The sequence below is a fragment of the Scyliorhinus canicula genome, chromosome 18 (assembly GCF_902713615.1).
Source record: "Scyliorhinus canicula chromosome 18, sScyCan1.1, whole genome shotgun sequence".
In the NCBI taxonomy this organism is placed as follows: domain Eukaryota; kingdom Metazoa; phylum Chordata; class Chondrichthyes; order Carcharhiniformes; family Scyliorhinidae; genus Scyliorhinus; species Scyliorhinus canicula.
Window position 1 is genome coordinate 41,508,400 of NC_052163.1, and position 21,173 is coordinate 41,529,572.

At 43.5% G+C, this 21,173-nt stretch overlaps 1 protein-coding gene across 4 annotated transcripts in view; it reads left to right on the plus strand.

The window, feature by feature from the left end:
- The window catches only part of llgl2 (LLGL scribble cell polarity complex component 2), a 120,164-nt gene that overhangs the window by 79,594 nt on the left and 19,397 nt on the right, over positions 1-21,173 (plus strand). For all 4 annotated transcript variants that reach the window (XM_038776947.1, XM_038776950.1, XM_038776948.1 and 1 more), the window contains 9 exons: positions 8,614-8,732; positions 9,746-9,904; positions 12,125-12,287; positions 12,371-12,503; positions 12,925-12,979; positions 14,381-14,535; positions 16,604-16,821; positions 17,852-17,919; positions 19,412-19,565. In XM_038776947.1, the coding sequence (XP_038632875.1) occupies positions 8,614-8,732; positions 9,746-9,904; positions 12,125-12,287; positions 12,371-12,503; positions 12,925-12,979; positions 14,381-14,535; positions 16,604-16,821; positions 17,852-17,919; positions 19,412-19,565 (1,224 nt within the window). The remainder of the gene's footprint in view (positions 1-8,613; positions 8,733-9,745; positions 9,905-12,124; positions 12,288-12,370; positions 12,504-12,924; positions 12,980-14,380; positions 14,536-16,603; positions 16,822-17,851; positions 17,920-19,411; positions 19,566-21,173) is intronic.

Consider the following 21,173-nt stretch of genomic DNA (forward strand, 5'->3'; position numbering starts at 1 on the left):
ACTATCTGTCTCCTATTGTTCAGCCAATTTCCTAAATAGTAATTAAGAATTTATTTTTGAATCCATGAGTTTTATCAACTGCTCTTTGCAGATCCATATAAATAACATCCAGAGGCATTCCCACGTGAACTGCTTTAGTCACCTCGAACCAAAAAATCAATCCTGTTTGTCAGGCTTGACTGTACCTTTACAAACCTATGCTGACTTTCTCGGGGCAGCACGGTGGCGCATGGTTAGCACTGCTGCCTCGTGGCGCCGAGGTCCTGGCTCTAGGTCACTGTCCATGTGGGGTTTACACATTCTCCCTGTGTTTGCGTAGGTTTCACCCCCTCAACCCAAAGATCTGCAGGCTAGGTGGATTGGCCACTCTAAATTGCCGTTAATTGGAAAAAAAATGAATTGGGTATTCTAATGCTGAATCTTGCTGATCAATTGGAATTTTTCAATGTGTTCATTCACCTTATCATAAATTGCAAATTTTCCTGACACTTGAACAAATGTGTTTTAGGCAATAGTTCTCCCAATGAGAGATATTGGGCTCATTGGTCAAATAGTTCCATGCTGTTCCTCTCTCCCTCTTAATAGCATAATTTTCCAACCCAAAGGGGCCATTCCCAAATCATAAATTTGGGAACATTATAGTTAGGACAGCTGCAATGTTTGAACCTACTTTTTTAACCCTGAGGTGGAAACCATCTGGCCCTGCCGATTTATCAATCTTTAATGCAATTACTTCCTTTATTACTCTTGTTTTCCTCACATTAGTTTTGGTGGCTCCCTGTTCCTCATTCAGTGTTGGTTTCCTTTGAATATCGGGCATGCTGACCTCTTCCTCTACTATAAATACTGACCCAAAGTTATTATTCAACATGTTCACCATTTCATTGACATTATCATCATTATCGAGTTTTCAGGGACCCAAATTGCTCCTTACCAGCTTCTTTCCTAATGATTATTAATGTTGATTTTGATGTATCTTGCAAACACTTTTCATATGACCATTTTGTAAATTTTACAATTTGCTTAGACCCCCGTTGCATCTCTTTTGCTAGTCACCAGGGTCTATGCTTTTTTTTTTTGGTAAACATTTTTTCTTGTAGTTCGATGTTATCTCTTGTCTATTCAGCTCCTAATTCTTTGATTTAGCTCCTAATTTCTGACATTCTTTAAACAGGAACTCTTACCTACTTTTCACTCTGCTATTGCTTCCAACATTGACCTCAACAATTGGATCCTGCCAACACTTTTAGGTTAACACTGGTTAGACGGACAACTTTTTGTATCCATGCTGAGATCTGTCTGCCAATTAAAGGCGCTAATTAAATTGGGAGAGCAACAAGAAGACTTTTTTTTTAATAAAGTTTAGTATCACATCAGAATAATCATTATTCATGTCACAAGTAGGCTTGCATTAACACTGCAATGAAGTTACTGTGAAAATCCATCATACAAACAAATTAGGAGCAAGACTAGGCTATTCAGCCCCTCCAACCTGTTCTGTCATTCAATAAGATCATGGCTGCTCTTATTGCAATCTCAATTCCACATTCCCGCCTACCCTCTGACCTTTCACCACCTTACTTATCAAAACTTTATCCAGCTATACCTTAAAAGTATTCAAAGATTTCCACTAGCTTTAAGTAAGAGGTCCAAAGACTCACTGCCCTCTGAGAGAAACAAATTCTGCTCACCAGTTGCAGTTGTTGCCAAATTTGATGCACTGCTCTGAAAATGTATTTTATTGATGTTTTCCAGTTTTGATAATTATCGCATCAAATCAAAAGCGTGAAAGCCGTAGTAACCCCCCCCCCCCCCCCCCCCCCCAAAAGCACCAGGAAACCCACTCTGACACCCAGTGTCACTCAGGAAAAAGGAGTAGGGCTACCTCAAAGGAAAAACACGGATGCTCTGATCCAAACTTTAAACAAAAAAGTTGACGGAAAGGGCCACAACATCCTGTACCACAAGAGCCAAGATCTTCAGCCAGAACAGCATCTTTGTTGAAAACTATAATCCGTCGATGCACACCGCGCCATCAGGGCAGGAGACTGCTCGAAAACAACTATGCCACTAAAAGCAAGGCTCTACCCCAACTGTCCAGCCAGCTCGCACAAGCGAGGAATCAAACATTTTGGCTTGGCTCCATCATGCAGAAAGACCGAGTAACAATTTTCAGGACCAAAAACGAAGAAAAGGCAAAAAATGTGCACAAGGATAAAAAGACATATTAAAAGATGAGCAAAGCAGGAGCTCATGGAAACACAATCTCCCCTCTCCTGAGTTAATAGTGAAGGTGTTGCTTTAGTTGTTTTCTTAATCTTGGTGTTGTGTTGCAAACCAGAATTGAAGGTTCAATGGATCCAAGGTGGTTGTTATGAGGGAGAGAAAGGAGAAATAAACTGAGACTGGGAAAGAGGCCAAGGGAAGTGGGGTGAAACGGAGGCCAAGGGAAGTGGGGTGAAACGGAGGTGTGGATGAGAAATTGAACCAGTGGCATCACTTCTGCTGATATCTCCTGGAAAATATTCAACCCTAATTGGCAATGCTAATCATCATAACTTTTATTTAAAAATAAATTTAAAGTACCCAATTTATTTTCCAATTTAGTGTGGCCAATCCACCTAACCACATCTTTGGGTTGTGGGGGCAAAACCCAGGCAGACAAGGGGAGAATGTGCAAACTCCACACGGGCAGTGACCCGGGGCCGGGATCGAACCCAGGTCCTCAGCGTAGGCAGCAGTGCTAACCACTATGCCCTTAATCATCACAACTTGACCAGCAAACTGACTCTCCACACTCTTGGGTTGAAGTATAGCGGAGAATGGGGCTGACCACTATTATAATTATAAGTGCTGCATTATAGGTGGCCATACCTTCAATTGCCTTGGCCCCAAGCTCTGGAGTTCCCTTCCTGCACCTCTCCGTGTTTCTGCCTCGCTTTCCTCCTTTAAGACGCTCCCTAAAACCTACCTCTTTGGCAAAACTTCTGGCCATCTGATCAAATCTCCTTCTGTGGCTCGGTATCATTTTGTTTTATAATGCTCTTGTGAAGTGCCTTGGGATGTTTCATTACATTAAAGGAGCTATATAAATATAAGTTGCTGTCGTAACCCCTGCATGTTTTCTGGGATTTTTAAAAACTTCATCCTTCCCACCAGCAGACTGATTTGTGTGCGACAATAACAGTAAATTTCGTGACAGGAGCCAAAGGTCTTTGTTCATTTCCGATTCCACAATTCGCAATGCTTATATTTCACCACCTTTTGCAACTCTTGAACTCGGAGTGTGGCCTGCGGACACTTGAAAATGAAATGAAAATCGCTTATTGTCACGAGTAGGCTTCAATGAAGTTACTGTGAAAAGCCCCTAGTCGCCACATTCCGGCACCTGTCTGGGGAGGCTGGTACGGGAATCGAACCGTGCTGCTGGCCTGCTTGGTCTGCTTTAAAAGCCAGCGATTTAGCTGAGTGAGCTAAACCAGCCCCTTGGCATCTAATGAATGAAATAATAAACAGCCATCAGTGATGCCGGAGTATGGCTGCTTTCATGAACACATCAAATCGGCATTTCTCACATGCATCGTTAGGTTTTGTCAACTTTTATTTTTAATTGTACTTTTACTGATATAAATTGCCCTAAAATTGTTCTAATTTTAGAATGGAACAATTCTGATCTAATGGAGATATAATGGTTTACTGTCAACTTTATGGATTCAAGTATTTGAATTGAAAGTACATTTTTGGCAGGAGTAAATGCAGTGGATATAATCTTGGATTTTCATGAGATCACAATGAAGGTCAGTGCATGTGGATTCATGCAACGAGTAGTAGTAGAAGTGAGAAAGTGGCAATAAAACTGAGTAGTAGATAAAGAAAGTTACTCGGGCTGCCAGATGATGGGAAGTGATGTTCCATAAGACCATGTAAAAGGGCCTTGGTTGGTCCATACTTGCAGTACCCAGAGAGTGCTTAGAATGTGAAACTCGCTACTACAAGGAGTAGATGAGGGTGTAGGAATAGGATTAGATGAAATCAAGTGGGAACACACACCTAATAAAGTCAAATAGTCAAAGTAAGTGTAGAACCCATTAGGGAGAAAAAGGAGACAATATGGAAGTAGAGGACATGGCTGAGGTGCTAACTGAGTCATCAGAAGAGAAGAGGATGCGGTCGCTGTAGCTGTAAAAAAGGAAGCAGAAAGGATAAAAATAGATTAAACAGAAATACGTAAGATGTTGACAATCGCTAAAGCAGAGAATGCATCCATTTTCTATGGAATGCATCCTTGTTTACTGAGGGAAGGGTGGAAATTTCAACGGTCCGTCTACAATTTCCAAACTTCTTTTTAGATATGAGAGTGATATTAGAGGACTGGAAATAAACAAGGCAAAACCCTGTGGATGTTGGAATCTGAAATAAAACGCACAATGCTGGAAATGCTTAACAGGTTGGGCAGCATCTGTGGAGAGAGAAACAGAGTTAATGTTTCAGATTGTGACATTTCATCAGAATTGGGAAATTGGGGAAGGGAGCCGAGGTAGTGGCCTTTGCCTTTCTGAATGACAGGTGAAGGATCCTGTTGAATTGGAGCTTGGATACGCTGCCGGGGTGGCTGGGAACTTGTACGACTTTCTCAAGCTGGAGAAGATTACGTTTGAGTTGAGGAGGTCAGAAGACGGTTTTGAGGTGTGGCGGAGGGCATTCATGACTTTATTTGAGGAGCTGTTAGTCATGGGGTGTGGGGGAAGATGCAAAGGGGGAAAACTGTAAACTATCAATGATTAATTATGCATTGATGAGCTCTGCGTTTTGTTGATGTTGTGTACATTTGGAATAAAATATCTATTTAAGTGCCTAATTGAAAGATATGGGGCACGATTCTCCGTCCTTCTGCACCCGTTTTCTGGCGGCCGGCAGCCGGTCAATGGGGTTTCCCATTGTGGGCACCCGGGGGCGTAAATGCACTGCCGATGAAGCTGAGGATCCCGCCAGGGGAGAATCCAGCCCGAGGTGTTGTTCCTCGAGCTTGTGTTGAGCTTTGTTGGAACCTTGCAGGAGATTGAAGACAGAGGGGTCAGTGTGAAAGCAAGTTGGGTAACGAAGAATTATCGGTTCACCAATTTCAGACTATATCCTTCGCACTTATTTTGTTTCCTTTCCTTTTACAGGTCTTTGTTTTATGCTAACTTTTCTCTTCTTTTTGCCTTTGGGCGGCAGCTGATCTTCATTCTGCCATTTTCACCTCCCCTGGACACATCTTTTATTTTACTCTCATTGATCTTGCACCAACAACCCTTTTGTCGTCCAGCCACTCCTGTCCTCTGCTCTATCAGAGGCCTGCCCACTTTTACTTGCTCAAAATTTATAACAGTTCTAACCTTTTCTAATTCTAATAGAGCGTCACAGACCTGAAATGTTAACTCTGTTTATCTCTCCGCATATGCTGCCAGATCTGCTGGGTATTTCCAGCATTTTCTTGGCAGTAATTGCTTTTTATAATGGAAGCGATTAAACTCAGTTATACAGGCTAACATCAGTGGTGGGGAATTTTTTTTGAGACAATAAGCTGGGATTAAAGTAATTGGCATTTGGAAAAGTATGGAAATCGGTACAGATTTGTTAACGCCAAAAGGTGTTTGACGAAGTGCCAAATAACAGACTTGTTAGCAGAATAAAAGCCCACAATTAAAGGAAGCATCAGTCTGGATACAAAATTGGGTAAGTGGGAGAGAGCAGAGAGAAGTAACAAACAATTGTTTTTTCTGACTAGACGGAAGTATACAGTGATGTTCCCCCTGTGGGACAAAAGAGACACGCGGTGCAAGACTAAATGCTTTGACAGCATGTTTCTGTTTCAGCAACACGTACGTTAGTAACCTGGACTTGAGTATTCACAGCATAATGTAAAAATTTACAAATGATATGAAACTCAAACGTAGTGAACAATGAGGGGGATAGTAACAAACCATCAGGAGGGCTGGTGAAATGGAGACGCATGGCCAATAGAAATTAACACCAAAAAGAATGAAGTGATGCATTTGGTAGGAAGAATGAGAGATAATATGAACAAAATGGTACAAATTTAAAGGTGTGCAGGATCAGAGAGACATGGGGTAAATGTACACAAGTCTTTGATGGTGGCAAGTGAGTTGAGAAGGCTCTTGAAGTTTATGGGATCATTGACCTCATTAATAGGAGTTGAGTACAAAAGCAAGGAAGTTCTGATGACTTTCAATAAATCACTGGTTAGGCCTCCGCTGGAGTATTTTATTCAGTTCTGGACACCACACAAGGAAGAATATCAAGGCCTTGGAAAAGGTGCAGAGGAGATTTACTGGAATGGTAGCAGGGATGAGGGACTTCAGTTACGTGGAGAGGGTGCTCGAGCTGGGATTGTTCCCGTTTAGAGCAGAGAAGGTTAAGAGGAGATTTAGCAGAGTTCAAAATCAAAAAGGGTTTGGACAGGGTGAATGAGTAAATCAGTGTTTCCAATGGTAGGAATGTGGGTAACCAGAGAATGCAGATTTAAGGTGATTGAGAAGGAAGCAGATATGGTGCAAGAAGGAATTTATTTACATGCAACTTATGATTTGGAATGGGGTGTTGGAAGCAGATTTAATAACACCGAGAAGTGAATTGGATCAAAGATTGGAGGACAAAATTTCACAGGGCTATGGGGAAAGAACAATGAGATGAATTGGATAACTTTACCAAATAACCAGCAGAGGAATTGGTTGACTTTTGAACTGATGGTGACTTGAGACGGAAGAGCAGATGAGAGAAATGTAAATACATAAAAAGCCTGCGTAAATTCCAGGAACTGTGTGAATTGTTGAAGCAGGTTAGCTCAGTTGGAGAGGGGAAGTGTGAAAATCTGGCAAAAAGGAACAGGCCTTGGAGACTCGGGAATAAAAACAATGCTAGAAATATTCTGATCAGGCAGAATTGTTGGAGAGAGAAACAAAGTTAATGGTGCTGGATTCTCCGCCCCGCCGTGCCACCTTTTTGCCCCGACCCACCGACGGGATTCTCCATTACGCCGGCCGGTCAATGGGGTTTCCCATTGTGGGGCAGCCCCACGCCGTCGGGAAACCCCGAGCGCTGGCAAAACGGAGAATCCCACCAGCGGCGAATCCCACCCACAATTTCTGGTCGAGGACTTTCCATCAAACTCAGAAGACTTAGCAATGTAGTGTAATGACTGGAAGACTTTAGGAATATTGGTTCTAAGTATTGGGCAATTTAAGGGTTAAAAACCTGAGGTGATTGCAGTGGTCATGTTTTTTTTTAAAGAATTCTGTTCTGCAGGGCCTGGATGGTTTTAGATTATCATAGAATTTACAGTGCAGAAGGAGGCCATTCGGCCCATCGAGTCTGCACCGGCTCCTGGAAAGAGCACCCTACCCAAGGTCAACACCTCCACTCTATCCCCATTACCCAGTAACCCCACCCAACACTAAGGGCAATTTTGGACACTACGGGCAATTTGTCATGACCAATCCACCTAACCTGCACATCTTTGGACTGTGGGAGGAAACCGGAGGAAACCCGCACACACAGGGAGGATGTGCAGACTCCGCACAGACAATGACCCAAGCCGGAATCGAACCTGGGACCCTGGAGCTGTGAAGCAATTGTGCTATCCACAATGCTACCATGCTGCCCCCAAAGTTTTAGCAGTCCAGGAGGTGAAATTGACAAAGCAATGTGTTTTTCAGCCTGGGCTAATGGACTGTGGTTTGACTGGGAAAGTCCCTGGGGAGTTAATGTGCTTGCAACGTGCAGAGAGAATTTGTTTTTCTGGTGCGATTGCCAAGGAATGCAGAGACATTGTGAAAAGCTTTAGAGAGGCAGGTTTTGGAGAAAGCTCTGGAGAGAGGAGTTGAATTCTGATCTGCCTGCGCTGAGTGCACAATTTTCCCACAGTGAGATAGATTGAGCGCAGAATGTTTTGTTTTCTTGTTGTTTCATGGGGAAAAGCTGTTCTTTCGGGTGTGAAGTTAAACAGTTTAATATTGTATTCATAATAATGTTTTGTTTTTAAAATACCCAACCCCTATTTCTTCATGCAATCACTCCTGGAGCGAATCATTCTTTCCGCGCAGTCTTACAAATAAACTAAAATATTGGGGTTTTGGTCCAGTATTCTAGCCGCTGTTGGGGTCTGGTCTGGGATTGTACTAGTAGCAAAGTTTTAAGCAGGTATAGAGGCAGTGCAGGCGTGAGGGATAGAAGGAACAAATTGGAAGGTATTTGATGATGTAGAAGGCAGGAGAGATTAAATGGCAAAAGGCATGATGGTGTAAGGCAATAGTAGAAGATAGTAACAGGGCAAGGGAAGATGTAAATAGCAAAAGCAGAATTATAGAGCCACTGCTAATCCCTTGGTTTACAAAAATAAGAGCTGAGGTTATTATCTGAATTTATTGAACTTGAGGTTGTAAGCTGTTTACCTGAAAGATGTGCTATTTCCTCATGCTTCTGCTGAGCTTCAGTGGCTCGGGAGACTGGTGGAAGGAACGTGGCAAATTTCACCAGATGCCCTGCTTGATTTCTGTTTGTGCTGTCTGAACATGTTCTACAGAACTAGAATGTGGGTTATCTCTGTTGCAGGGTCAGCTGGTGACGCTTTTGGACGACAACAGTCTGCATTTATGGAAGCTGAAGCAAAGCCCAGATGGACTGAGTATCCTCAAGGAGGAGTCTCACTTCGAACTACGTGGGCAGCCCGGGTAAGAGTTTAAACCGACTCCACCTGAGTGAGGGTGTGCACTGTGAACAGTTCGGGGATGCATGCCAGTGATTTTAGATTTATTGAGTGAGTGAGCCTTTTTATGTTTATTTCTGGAAGAAATTCCTTTTAGTGTGCCACACTTTGGTGTTTGTTTTTCTTTTGGTTTGCAGGCTGCCACATGGTCAGGGTTTATTCTTCGTCCGACTAGGACAGATTACAACTATAATTAAATAGAATAGTGGAAGATTGGACACTGTTATTCACTGTGAAAATGAAATGAAAATGAAAATCGCTTATTGTCACGAGTAGGCTTCAATGAAGTTACTGTGAAAAGCCCCTAGTCGCCACATTCCGGCGCCTGTCCGGGGAGGCTGGTACGGGAATCGAACCGTGCTGCTGGCCTGCTTTAAAAGCCAGCGATTTAGCCGCGTGAGCTAAACCAGCTACTGTATATGGTGCAGTGTAATCACAAGGGCTAACACAGAGCACCAAACACTCTAATGTTGAAATTGTTGGAGATTACTGTGACTCTAATTGGCCCTGGGAGTTTAATAGGTTTCAGAATGTTGCAATCCAGCAAAGTAAGTCATATGAATTCACATTGAGAATGAATGGATTAATATTCCACTGTTGTCTGATCTAATAAAGTTGTACAGTACAAAGTCGGATCAGTTAGAGACTTTGCTATCATGAGTGTGAAGTGATGCTACTGGTCTTGCTCTACGACACAGTACCCCTGGTTGTCAGGGTCAGGGGTCTGTGTTGATTCTGCATACCATCAGAGGATGATGAATGTGCGAGCAGGATTTCTTCCATGTCCACTCCAGTAGTACAACATTGTATGCTGCTCAAGAGGCCATGTAGAGCTACCTAAGCAGGGTGGATGTGCATTGTACAATTGTGATTTATTTAACTCTGCACCATGCAGTGAACTTACTGAGTTCTGGTTTTTCAATCTTGCTATTCTCAATCAGCTGATACCCTCTGTGACCTGCTTGTTCCTGTTTACAGTGCTCCTCCAAGTGTCACTACTATAACTGTGGTCCTCCCTCAGTCGCCTGGTGATGTATTGTTTCTGGGAACAGAAGGTGGCTGTGTGTTTGTGGTGGAACAGCCATCCTTCAGAGAACAGGAAGAGAAAGCCATCAGCCAGGAAGCTGTTCTACAGAAGTAAGGGTTCTGATCATTAGCATGCTTCACCCTGAGTGTGTCATTCCCACCTGCTTTACTATTACAATACTGTAGTATGGGACAGGAGAAGCTGTTATTCATTTCTGCACTTCCTTTTTTATTACTTCTGCTTTTTTTGAATAATTGAAGGATGCTGAGGGTAAAGTTTGATCCCAGTGTCTGAACAAAGAACAAAGAAAAATTACAGCACAGGAACAGGCCCTTCGGCCCTCCAAGCCTCTATCTAAAACTGTCGCCTATTTTCTAAGGATCTGTATCCCTCTGCTCCATTCATATATCTGTCTAGATACATCTTGCCATATCTGCCACATAATATTTTGCCACGATGTAATTCATTTTCCAATCTTTCTCTTTCCCGCTCTTCAAGTATTTATCCAATTATTTTTTGAATCTGTATCAACCTCCCTACCAGGCGGTGCTTTCCAAATCCAAACCATACTTTCCTCATATGACTTCTGGTTCTTTTGCCAATCATCTTAAATCTGTTATTGATCCTTTCAGTCACAGGAAACAGAGATTCTCTTTAGTTACTCCATATAAACCTATATAAGATTTACAATCTTAAACACCTCAATGAAATCTCTACTTGCCCCCCTTACTCTGGTAAACAAAGAAGTTGAAGCCAGTCCGTCTTTAGCATATGTTGTACTGGTTTTTGTGAATAAACCTAAATGCAGATACTTTTCCCCCATACAGATGGAAACTGGTTCTTCTATATGTGCCCTAACCTTTCCCCAATTAATATCAGTTCCTCTTGGTTACAACTAGAGCACGCACTCAATTGTAACAGCATTTTCAACACTGTTCTAAGGAGAAGAACCCCAGCTGCTCTGGTCTATCTCAACTCTCATCATTCTCTTGTTTTTCTCCTTTTCCCCCAGAAGCCCTCTGAGCTCATCTAGCTCTTGAGAGCCACCACTTGCTTTTTCCACTTTATTCCCACAAAACTCTTGACCCTGTTCCTCCTCCTTCAAATCTGCCATCATCGCCGACCTCTTTATTTATTTTTTTAAAAAGCCCTCATCCTTAACACCTCTGTCCTTGAAAACTACACCCTATCTCCAACGTCCCTTTCTTCTCGAGCTCTCAAACATGCTGTCACCTTCAAATCTCTGGTGACCATTACCCCCCTCAACTCGTGTTTGAATCCCTCCGACCATGTTTCTAACCCTGCCACAATACCAAACCAGCTCTTATCAAAGTCACAAATAATTTTATGTGACCTGTGACAAGTGGGATAAGTTTACTTTTAAATGGGTTTCTATTGGAATCAGTTGCGAAATTGTATTGACCTACCATCAATGCCCTGGCTTTGAAGGTTGTTGAAGTTTTTTTTTCTCTTTTTTTATTTTATTTTTCCAATTAAGGGGCAATTTAACATCCTGAACATCTTTGGCTTGTGGGGATAAGAGCCACAGGGAGAATGTGTAAACTGAACACTCCAGATTGCCCACCCTGGGGCAGGATCAAACCCGGGTCCTCAACATCGTGAGGCAGCAGTGCTAACCACTGCGCCACCATGCTGCCATAGAAATTGCAGCAGCAATTTTTTTCGATGGTGCTGTACTTGTGTGTCAGCCTGCTGCTCAACTTTTGTTTTGAAAGGAAGTGGGATTTGAACCCACAAATTTCTTTTTTAATATAAATTTAGAGTACAGAATTATTATTTTTTTTCCAATTAAGGGGCAATTTAGCGTGGCCAATCCACCTACCCTGCACATCTTTGGGTTTGGGGAGGACGAAACCCATGTAGACATGGGGAGAATGTGCAAACTCCACTGTGGACTGAGCCCACAACGCACTGATTCAGAGAAAGGTGTGCTATCCCCCGAGCCACAGCTGGTAGCCGTCTAAGGTTGTTTAAGTTACTGAGTAGTTGCATCTGGGCTAATCCTTAACATATTTTAGCATCAAAACGCAGAAGTTTGATGGAAGAGCTATTAATTGCCATTTTGTTACATGTAGAGTCTTGGCCTAATAATCAGTGGTGTCCCACCCAGAATCCTTTCTGAGCTGTTTGGATGTCTGACATGTACCCCACCATTATTTATAGGTCCTCCTGCAGTTTGCTCTTCAGTCCCCTCTTGCCCCCCACCTCCCTCCTCATTGACAAACTGTGATTGCAGTCCAGGGATAAGTTAAACGGGATCTGGTAAGAAGAGAGCAAATTTGAAGTGAGTGTTTCTGTTCTTCCCTCAGAGTGCCTGATGATTATAGAAACCGACGCTCACTGGGATCTGTGGAGGCCCTGCAGGAAAACCCAAGAAACCCTCATCAGATTGTGATTGGATACAGCAGAGGTCTTATCGTGTTGTGGGATTTGCAGGCTAACCAAGCAACACACCATTTTCTGGGAGATCTGGTACAGTCTTTTTAACCCATTTGTGGATGGAACTGGGGAGTCCTGTAAACGTTTTGTAACGCCATGTCTGTTTTTGTTTACAGCAGTTGGAGAGTGTGACCTGGCAGAGGGATGGGCGGCAGATCATCAGCTCCCACAGTGGCGGCAGTTACTGCCAATGGCCTGTATCAAACGATGACCGATTGCCACAGCCTCTAGAAAACAAAGTGCCTTATGGTCAGTATGATCCTGCGAAACAATGTCACTTATACTGAAAGGCCAACAGGGAGACTTAATTTGAAAGCTTAATGTTCAGGATCCCTGAAGGTGAACAAATTTGCTGCATGTTCTGTGCACTTTGAGCCCTCCCTTTAAAGGAATAACTTGTCCAATTCACTACCACCTGGTTGCAATCTGCTGACAGCAGCAGAGGCTAGAGGATAAGAGACGGAGGAAACACAAACGACTGGAAGAATTGCTTTATCGCTGCTGGAAATGAATATGAATAAGACATTAGAACTAATTTCATAAACAGTATCTGGCTTTCGGTGCATGTCGGATGTGGGATGTGCAGGAGCAGAAAATTATATTGAGCTCCATGTGATCTCTGGACTTCAGATCTTTGTTACTAAGCTTCTTTCTACCTCCTTATCCACAGGTCCCTTCCCTTGCAAAGCAATTCCAAAGATTCTTTGGCTCACAACCAAGCAAAGGTAGGTCACTGTGCTGCTGTTGGTCAAGCTTCGTGCAGTGAATGATATGAGTGAGGGGCAGGAAGGAATACAAGGCAGTCTAGGATGGTTTGGTTTAATGTGGTAATGTGTGGCAAGAGTGTGGTTAAATAAGTAATCTGCAGACATAAATTGCCACATGGGGTTGTGCGATTGTGGCAGCGAGGTCTGGATCAAAGAAAGAGAGGATTGAATATTTATATTCCTGACTGCAGGATATTCTGGAAGTCGCAAAAATGGGAGTTGACGATATAAAGTTCAAACTATTATAAGATTTGACTGGGTGACGTATGTGAATGATCAAAGACAGATTGTTTATCGGCGCCGAGGTCCCAGGTTCGATCCCGGCTCTGGGTCACTGTCCGTGTGGAGTATGCACATTCTCCCCGTGTTTGTGTGGCTTTTGCCCCCACAACCCAAAGATGTGCAGGCTAGGTGAATTGGCCACGCTAAATTGCCCCTTAATTGGAAAAAATGAATTGGGTACTCTAAATTTAAAAAAAAAAGACATTGTTTTTGGCTATAATTAAGGAATAATAGAGGACTACTGGCTGGATATTTACAACGGGTCACCAAATAGTGGGAAAGAGATGAAGGGGCAAATTATAGAAAATTGCAAGAGCTGAAGTGATGATAATGAGATCTCCAGTTATCCTAAAGAGAATGGGATACTAACGGCAACAGATGAAGAGAAGAGGAATTCCTGAATGTATGCAAGAGAACTTTCTTAATTAAAATGTTTCCGGCCTCACTGGCAGAAAGGGTGTTGGATCTAGTTCTCTAGATTGAAGTGGGGAAAGAAGTGATTCACCTTTCAGTGGCGAGCATTTTGGGAACAATTATCACTATCATTTGATTCAAAATAATTATGGAAAAAGCCAAGGGACAGTTTGGCATGAAAGCACTTCATTGGAGGAGTGCTAACCTCATTGAGCTGAAAAGGTATCTGGTCCAGATGGATTGAAATCAAGCGTTGGTCGACAAAACAGTAATTGAACAATGGGAGCCCTTAAAAGAGGAGATAGTTCTGGTACAGAGTATACACATTCCTGTATATCTCCCTACAGATGCGGCCAGACCTGCTGAGATTTTCCAGCATTTTCTTTTTGGTTTCAAAAGATGTTTGGAAAAGTAGCACCTGTTAGCAGAATTGAAGCCCATAGGATTAAAGGGACATTAGTAGCCTGGGTACAAAATTGGCAAAGGGACAAAAAGCAGAGAGTAGGGATGGGGAAGATAGAGGGCTGACACGGTTGTTCTGTATGCTGGATTTGACTCTGAAACTTGTGATGCAGTAGTCTTTGGGACTGCCTTGGTGTCTTCAAACTAAGTGGCTGTGAAGTCGGACTAAATTCACACCATGGAAATGCTCTCTTTCTGCAGGACTCCTTTCATTATCTTCAAAGGAGGGATGCCTCGGGCCAGCTATGGCGACCGGCATTGTATCTCTGTCCTACACGGCTCCAAGCAGACGGCATTTGACTTCACTTCCCGAGTGATTGATTTCTTTGTTGTTGATGAAGCCGAATCTGAATCAGGTAAATGGTTTGGCCCTCTGTCCCTTTTTATATGTGAACTTGCTTGTCCACTAAATTATTCCAAAATGTGATTAATCTGTCGCTGGTCTGCTGCTTGTTCCTGCTTATTAAACAGTTTCTCAACAGCAGCCTATGAATGGACAATATGTGTAGAAACCCTACTCTTCAATGAGTAACTGATCCATAAGGATCAGGCTCCCTGCACAATTTCGCACAGGAGCTTAAATCTTCATAACTGTATCTGGGAGTGTTTGATAGGGACAGTCTAGAGAGAGCTTTACTCTGTATCTAACCCATATTGTCTGTACCTGCCCTGGGAGTGTTTGATGTTGACACTTGATGACATTCACATAATTGGCTTTGAGATTAAACTAAGTACATGTTCAACTAATTATAAGCCTTACAACCAAACGTTGGCAGTTTGTGTTGTCATAAAGGTTCCTTCTTTTATTATAGTGCAAAAGCCTAAAATTAGTTTCACATTTGATGAGGCAACTGTAGCTATTAGCACTTCCTCACAGGAAATTGTTTACTGTTATCACCCTGCAGTTCACCCTCGTACTTCCTGCGATTAAAATTCACGGTACATGTTCAGTTAATTATTGCTTTATCGAGTATAACATTTTGGGTTGAGTCTCAGACTCAAAGGGGCTGTAGTAATCCTTTGCAAGGATATTCATGATGCCAAGAGCAATGATTTCCTCATAACACTGGGATGAATGATTTCATTAACAGAACTGAGCAGGAAAAAGAAGATAATGTGTAGATCGAATGGGATGCTGCAGTTCAAACCAGGAAATCTGAAGGGCCACCAAGAACACCCGTGGGCCGGGCTTGTACCGAGACAGCTATTATTTAAAGTTACTGCCCTTGCATGACGGTCACTGACTTTGGAATTGAAGAGGGTGTCTTGATGGATCTGTGCCGGATAATTCATCTGTGAAATAAACCCCCATCCAGGTGTCATGGGGGAAATTAGTTCCTGGGGACCAATTACTCCCACAACTCTAGTCTCTGCTTTAGCCACAGATGAGATTATTGATCAAACTGGAACGTTTATATTTAATATATATACTAGTAATGATTTTTATTTTTAATTAAAGGGCAATTTAGTGTGGCCAATCCACCTACCCTGCACATCTTTGGGTTGTGGGGATGAGACCAACGCAAACATGGGGAGAATGTGCAAACTTCACACGGACAGTGGGCCGGGACCAAACCCATTCCTTGGTGTCGTGAGGCGGCAGTGCTACCCATTGCACCACCATGCCTCCCTTCTAGTAATGATTTTAACTCAACAATGTAGAATAAGATCATTTTTAAAATTTCTCTTTCACGGGATGTGGGTGTCGCTGACTGGGCCAGCATTTAATGTCCATCCCTAATTACCCTGGAGATGATGATGATGAGTCCACATGGTGTAGGTACAGTTAGGAAGAGAGTTCCAAGATTTTGACCCAGCCACAGTGAAGGAACATTGTAGTTCCATGTCCGGATGATGTGTGGTCTGGAGGAGAACTTGTTGGTCCCATTAGGTGGTAGAGATCACGGTTTTGGAGGGTACTGTTTTTTGAGTCTTGGTGAGTGTTGCAGTGCATGTTTTGCATGGCACGCATTGCGTCAGTGGTGGAGGGAGCGAATGTTTAAGAAGGCAGATGGAGTGCCAATTAAGTAGGCTGCTTTGTCCTGGATGATGCTAAGCCTCTTTGAGTGTTGTTGGAGCTGCACTCATCCAGGCAAGTGAAGAGTATTCCATCACACTCCTGATTTATGCCCTGTAGATGGTGGACAGGCTTTGGGGAATCGGAAGGTGAGTTATTCTTCACAGAATTCCCAGCCTCTGAGCTGCTCTTGCAGGCACAGTATTCATATGGCTGGTCCGTTTCAGTTTCTGATCTATAGTAACCCTAGGATGTTGATAGTGGGAGAAGTCAACGATGGTAATGCCATTGAACATCAAGGCATTCAATAACATGAAGGAAGTGATGCTAATTTAGTCACAATGCTATATTTTGAGTAATTTCTGCACTCTCACTCTCCCTGAATGACTCCCTTTTGTGTTTCCTAGATTGCAATGAGCCACGTGCTCTGCTGGTTCTAGCGGAGGAAGAGTTGGTAGCCATAGATTTGAAGACCCCTTCGTGGCCAGTGATTCAGTCTCCATATCTGATACCTCTCCATTGCTCAGCAATCACCTGTTCCCATCATGTCTCCAACATCCCCATTAAACTATGGGAGAGAATCATCGCTGTTGGTAACAAGCAGACCACTCACTACTCCACCAAGGTACAGTCTCTGGGGAGTGGGAGATTGCATTTGAATAAAGAAAAACACAGTCATTTAAGTGAAGAGCCTAGCTGAAATTACAAGCTGCTTTCAGTGGGTGTTTTGGGCAGTCTCTAACTCTTGGTCATGTGTCACAATCAGGAGCACCAGTTCATTCATAGAAAGGCACTTCACAGTTGTACGGTCAGACATTTGACATCTACCCACATAAGGAGGTATTGGATATTACAGATGTCAAGAAGGTTACTCAAAGATATAGCTTCTTAAATGAGAGGGAAGAGGCAGAGCAGTTTAGGGAGGGAATTTCAGAAAATTTGGGAATGAACAAGAGGCCAGAATTTGGGTGAGAATGAGGGCAAAGGCTGATGTAAAATAACAGGTGCTGGATGTTCCTATGTAATGCCTCCTCCCCCTTTACACATTTCAGTGTGTGTAACCTGCCTGATCACTCCTCATTTTTTACAGTTCTGTGGGAAGTGTGTTGAAACCTCTAGCAACAGTATTGACCTGAAAGTCATGATGGCCCAACGTGCTATGTTCCTTGGACACGTGCAGATCCAGGCGGGGGTTAGCTTTTGCGGGGGGGGGGGGGGGGGGGGGGGGGGGTTGTTGTTGCTGCTGCTTAGACAGAATTGGTAATATTGCTGATGCTGAACCCTCTGCAGAGGATCCTGGTGGAGAGGAAGGTGTGAGGGGTGAAATCAAGCCCAAGTATGTAGTTTGTGCCGGATTGTGTTCAACTGTCAACGTTCCATTACTGAGTTAATCTGTTAGGCACTGAAGGGTTAGGGTCCTACCCGCATATAGGTGCAGAAGAGAAGATTTACTCACCAGTAATCCAGGCAAAGAGGCCTCTGCTGGTAAGGGAGGGCACTGCATGTATGTGAAGGCACAGTTCATTCTCTGTGCAAACATACTGCAGTATGCTGGCAGCTGTGTGTCAGACACTTGCATAATTATTCATAGTTTGTGTTTTGACGTGACTGGTAGTTTGTGTTTTGACGTGACTGGTAGTATGTTGTCTCCACAGCCATGGCCTATCGATGGAGGTTACAGCACTGCTCCTGAGCCCCCACAAAGAGATCTGCTCCTCACTGGGTAAGGGCAGTCAATCTTTACAATTCACAGCTTCAGTCTGGTGATAGGTGCTCAATTTGTAACTAAGACTGTGAAAGAACTTTGGGAAAATTAGACACGTGTACAGAGTGAATTACTCTGAAGCTTTGTGATTACATAGAAACATACGTAAAAAATAGCAGGAGGAGGCCATTCGACCCTTCGAGCATGCTCCGTCAATCATTATGTCATGGCTCATCATCAAGTTCAATACCCTGATCCCGCATTTCCCCCCCACATGTCCCTTGATCCCTTTAGCCACAAGAGCTATATCTAATTCCTTCTTGAAATTACACAACGTTTGGCCTCCGTACTTTCTGTGATAGTGAATTCCACAGATTCACCACTCTCTCTAGGTGAAGAAATGTCTCCTCACTTTAGTCCTAGAAGGTTTAGCCCTTATCCTCAAACTATGACCCCTAGTTCTGGACTCCCCCACCATCAGGAACATTCTTTCTAAATCTACCCTGTCTAATCCTGTTAGAATTTTGTAAGTTCCTATGAGATCTCCTGTCACTCTTCTAGACTCCAATGAATTTCATCCTAACCGACTTAGTCTCTCCTCATATGATAATCTCGCTATCACAGGCATCAGCCTGGTAAACCTTTGATGCACTCCCTCTATAGCATTGTTGTGTAAACAAACACAGCAGCCAGTTTGTGCACAGCCAAGATCCCAAAGAGCAAGTGAGAAGAGTGACTGGATGAGGGAGGAATGAGAAACTGGACCATACATTTGAAACTTCAATTTTCCTTTTGTTCATGGCACATTATTTTGGTGAACTGGAGAGGATAAGAATGATAGAGCCTGTCAGAAAACATGTCACCCTGTTGGGGGGGGGGGGCACACAGATAGGGCATTCTCACACAACACAAGGACTCAAATCCCACCTTAAGAGGAGCGGGTGCGAATGCAAAAGTGAGACGGAGGCAATGCTGAGACTGAGAGAGCAGGGTGTAATACTGGGAGGAAGAGGGTTGACTGGTAGGAGAGAGAGGAGTTGGGTGCAGAGGGAGTGAGTGGGAGTTGGGGTGGGGTGAGATTTTTAGAGTTTAGCAATGCTTCTGCCAGTCATTGCTGAGTAGTGATTTGGTGCGCTTGCACTCACAATATACAACACCATGACCTCTGAGCAGTTACAGGGTGGAGAGGTAGCACTTGTATTTGTGAGGGGGAGCAAATTCCCAAGTTCTACAGGGTTGTCAATAGCTTCTCGGTGGCTCTATAAATGCTGAAATAGTCTTGGTTCTACCAGCAAGAGGAGAGAAGAGAGACCTGGAGCTCTTCTCTGGAGACGACCCTGAGATGGTTAGCACAGAATTTGCTGATGGTGACAGCTGATGAGTTTGTGTCTGAGCTGTAACATTTCAATGCATTCCACGTCATCACTGTTCCACAGCAAAGAACAGTGTGGGTTTCACTCCGTGATTTCAGCCCACTGCCTCTGATCTCCTTTCTGTATTTTCTGGACAGGCATGAAGATGGGACGGTCCGTTTCTGGGATGCATCTGGAGTGTGTCTGAAGCCTCTTTACAAACTCAGCACAGTCAGTGTGTTTGTCACCGATGCAGATCACAATGACAATCTGAATCAGTCTGGGGAGGATGAGTGGCCGCCCCTGCGGAAGGTAAGTAGCTATATTGCAACAGCACTAACACAGAGTTTGCATAAGTAGCAGCACTGCAGCAGTATCTCGCCGTGCTTGTGCAGGGGCTGGGGATATAGGGAAGAGGAGAGGGGAACCTGATGTGCTTTAGGCAGAACATCACCTGGCAAACGGCAATTCACTCCTGGGACTGGAGTGTATTTTACAGTCCCGTTTGTTTTGGATGTCCCTGTAGCAAACATCAGCTATTTTGTGGACCACGGGAGGCAGGAATCAGAAGCTTGATGAAAGGCCCAAACTGAGAGTAAGCAGGGAGACGAAGTGAACAGGGAAATAGTGACGATGAGTCAATTCTGTTGATAAATTGTTATGCCTGTTAAGAAGTTGTGCATTCAAGCCTCACTCTTAAACATGTAATCCAGGCTAGTGCCACCAGTGCAGTATTGAAGAAGTGCTATCTTAATCTTAATTTTCCCCAATACTTAACAAAATAAAACAGTGAGTTGATTAGTCAGAGGCCTGGAGAAATGATGAGGTGTGAATCTGCCTATCAATAGAAAACAAGTATTTTACATTTGTGATTAGAGAAAATGATGGGGCTATAGAGGTGGTAACTTCAAAGTGAAGAGATAAGGAAATGGACACACGTGCCATAAGGCAATTCCACAGGGTGAATAACATCAAAGGAAAATAAACAGTATAACTATAAAACCCTAACCAAGGAGAGAGACCGACATCTGACCTCAGAACTGCATCAAGTTGCAAATGTAGTCTCCTGAAAGAAACAGCCATTTTCCGCCGTCACTGAACCGGAAGACTATTCCCAGACATGGCCACCTTAACACGGTTGAGATAACTATTTGCTGGTTTTAGCTCATAAAGTTACTTAAAATTGGTTGTTGTTTGGGAAAAGGGGTGTCTCAGAGTTCAGACAAACATGGGTAGTTGGGGACCAAGGAATAGTTTCATATAAAATTGTGTGTGTAGTCATAAGTATACTCAAGTGTTGTAGTGTATTATAGCCCTTCTTGTCATGTGTGTGTTTGTCTTTCTCTTAAGTTCATAAATATTCTTTTTTTTTATGTTTTTATTCTCCATTTTCACATTTTCCTTCAAAATTTACACCCCACCAACAGACAGTAAATGGTAACAAATACAAAATCAATCCCCTTAACAATAACAACGATCCCATCCTCTCACCACCCCAAACGACGGCCCACCTGTCAATATATGTATCCAATAAAACAAACCCCCGACACTCAATGCCATCTAACCTCTGAAAGAGTACCGTACATGATACCCAAGAGTTGTAAACACCTGCCCCCCCCCCCTCTCCAACTCCTCCCCTCCACTGCCTCTTGTAAAACTCCTCCCCCCAACCTCTGTTCATTCCCCCCAACTTTCCACCCCGGCTAGACCACTCGGACCCTGTTTTGCCAGGCTCCAATGGCCGCAGCCCCTCCCCCCACCTCACTCCCATTCACTGGCCGGCTTAAACCGGCCAGCGTGGAGGCCCCCGCCCGGGTCCCTTTCCCCCTTGCCCGGCTCCAGGAAAGCCCAGAAATCCCCTTTTAGCACACAAACCCCACATATCCACCTACACCCCAAAGAGCCCTCTTTTCGAGTGAA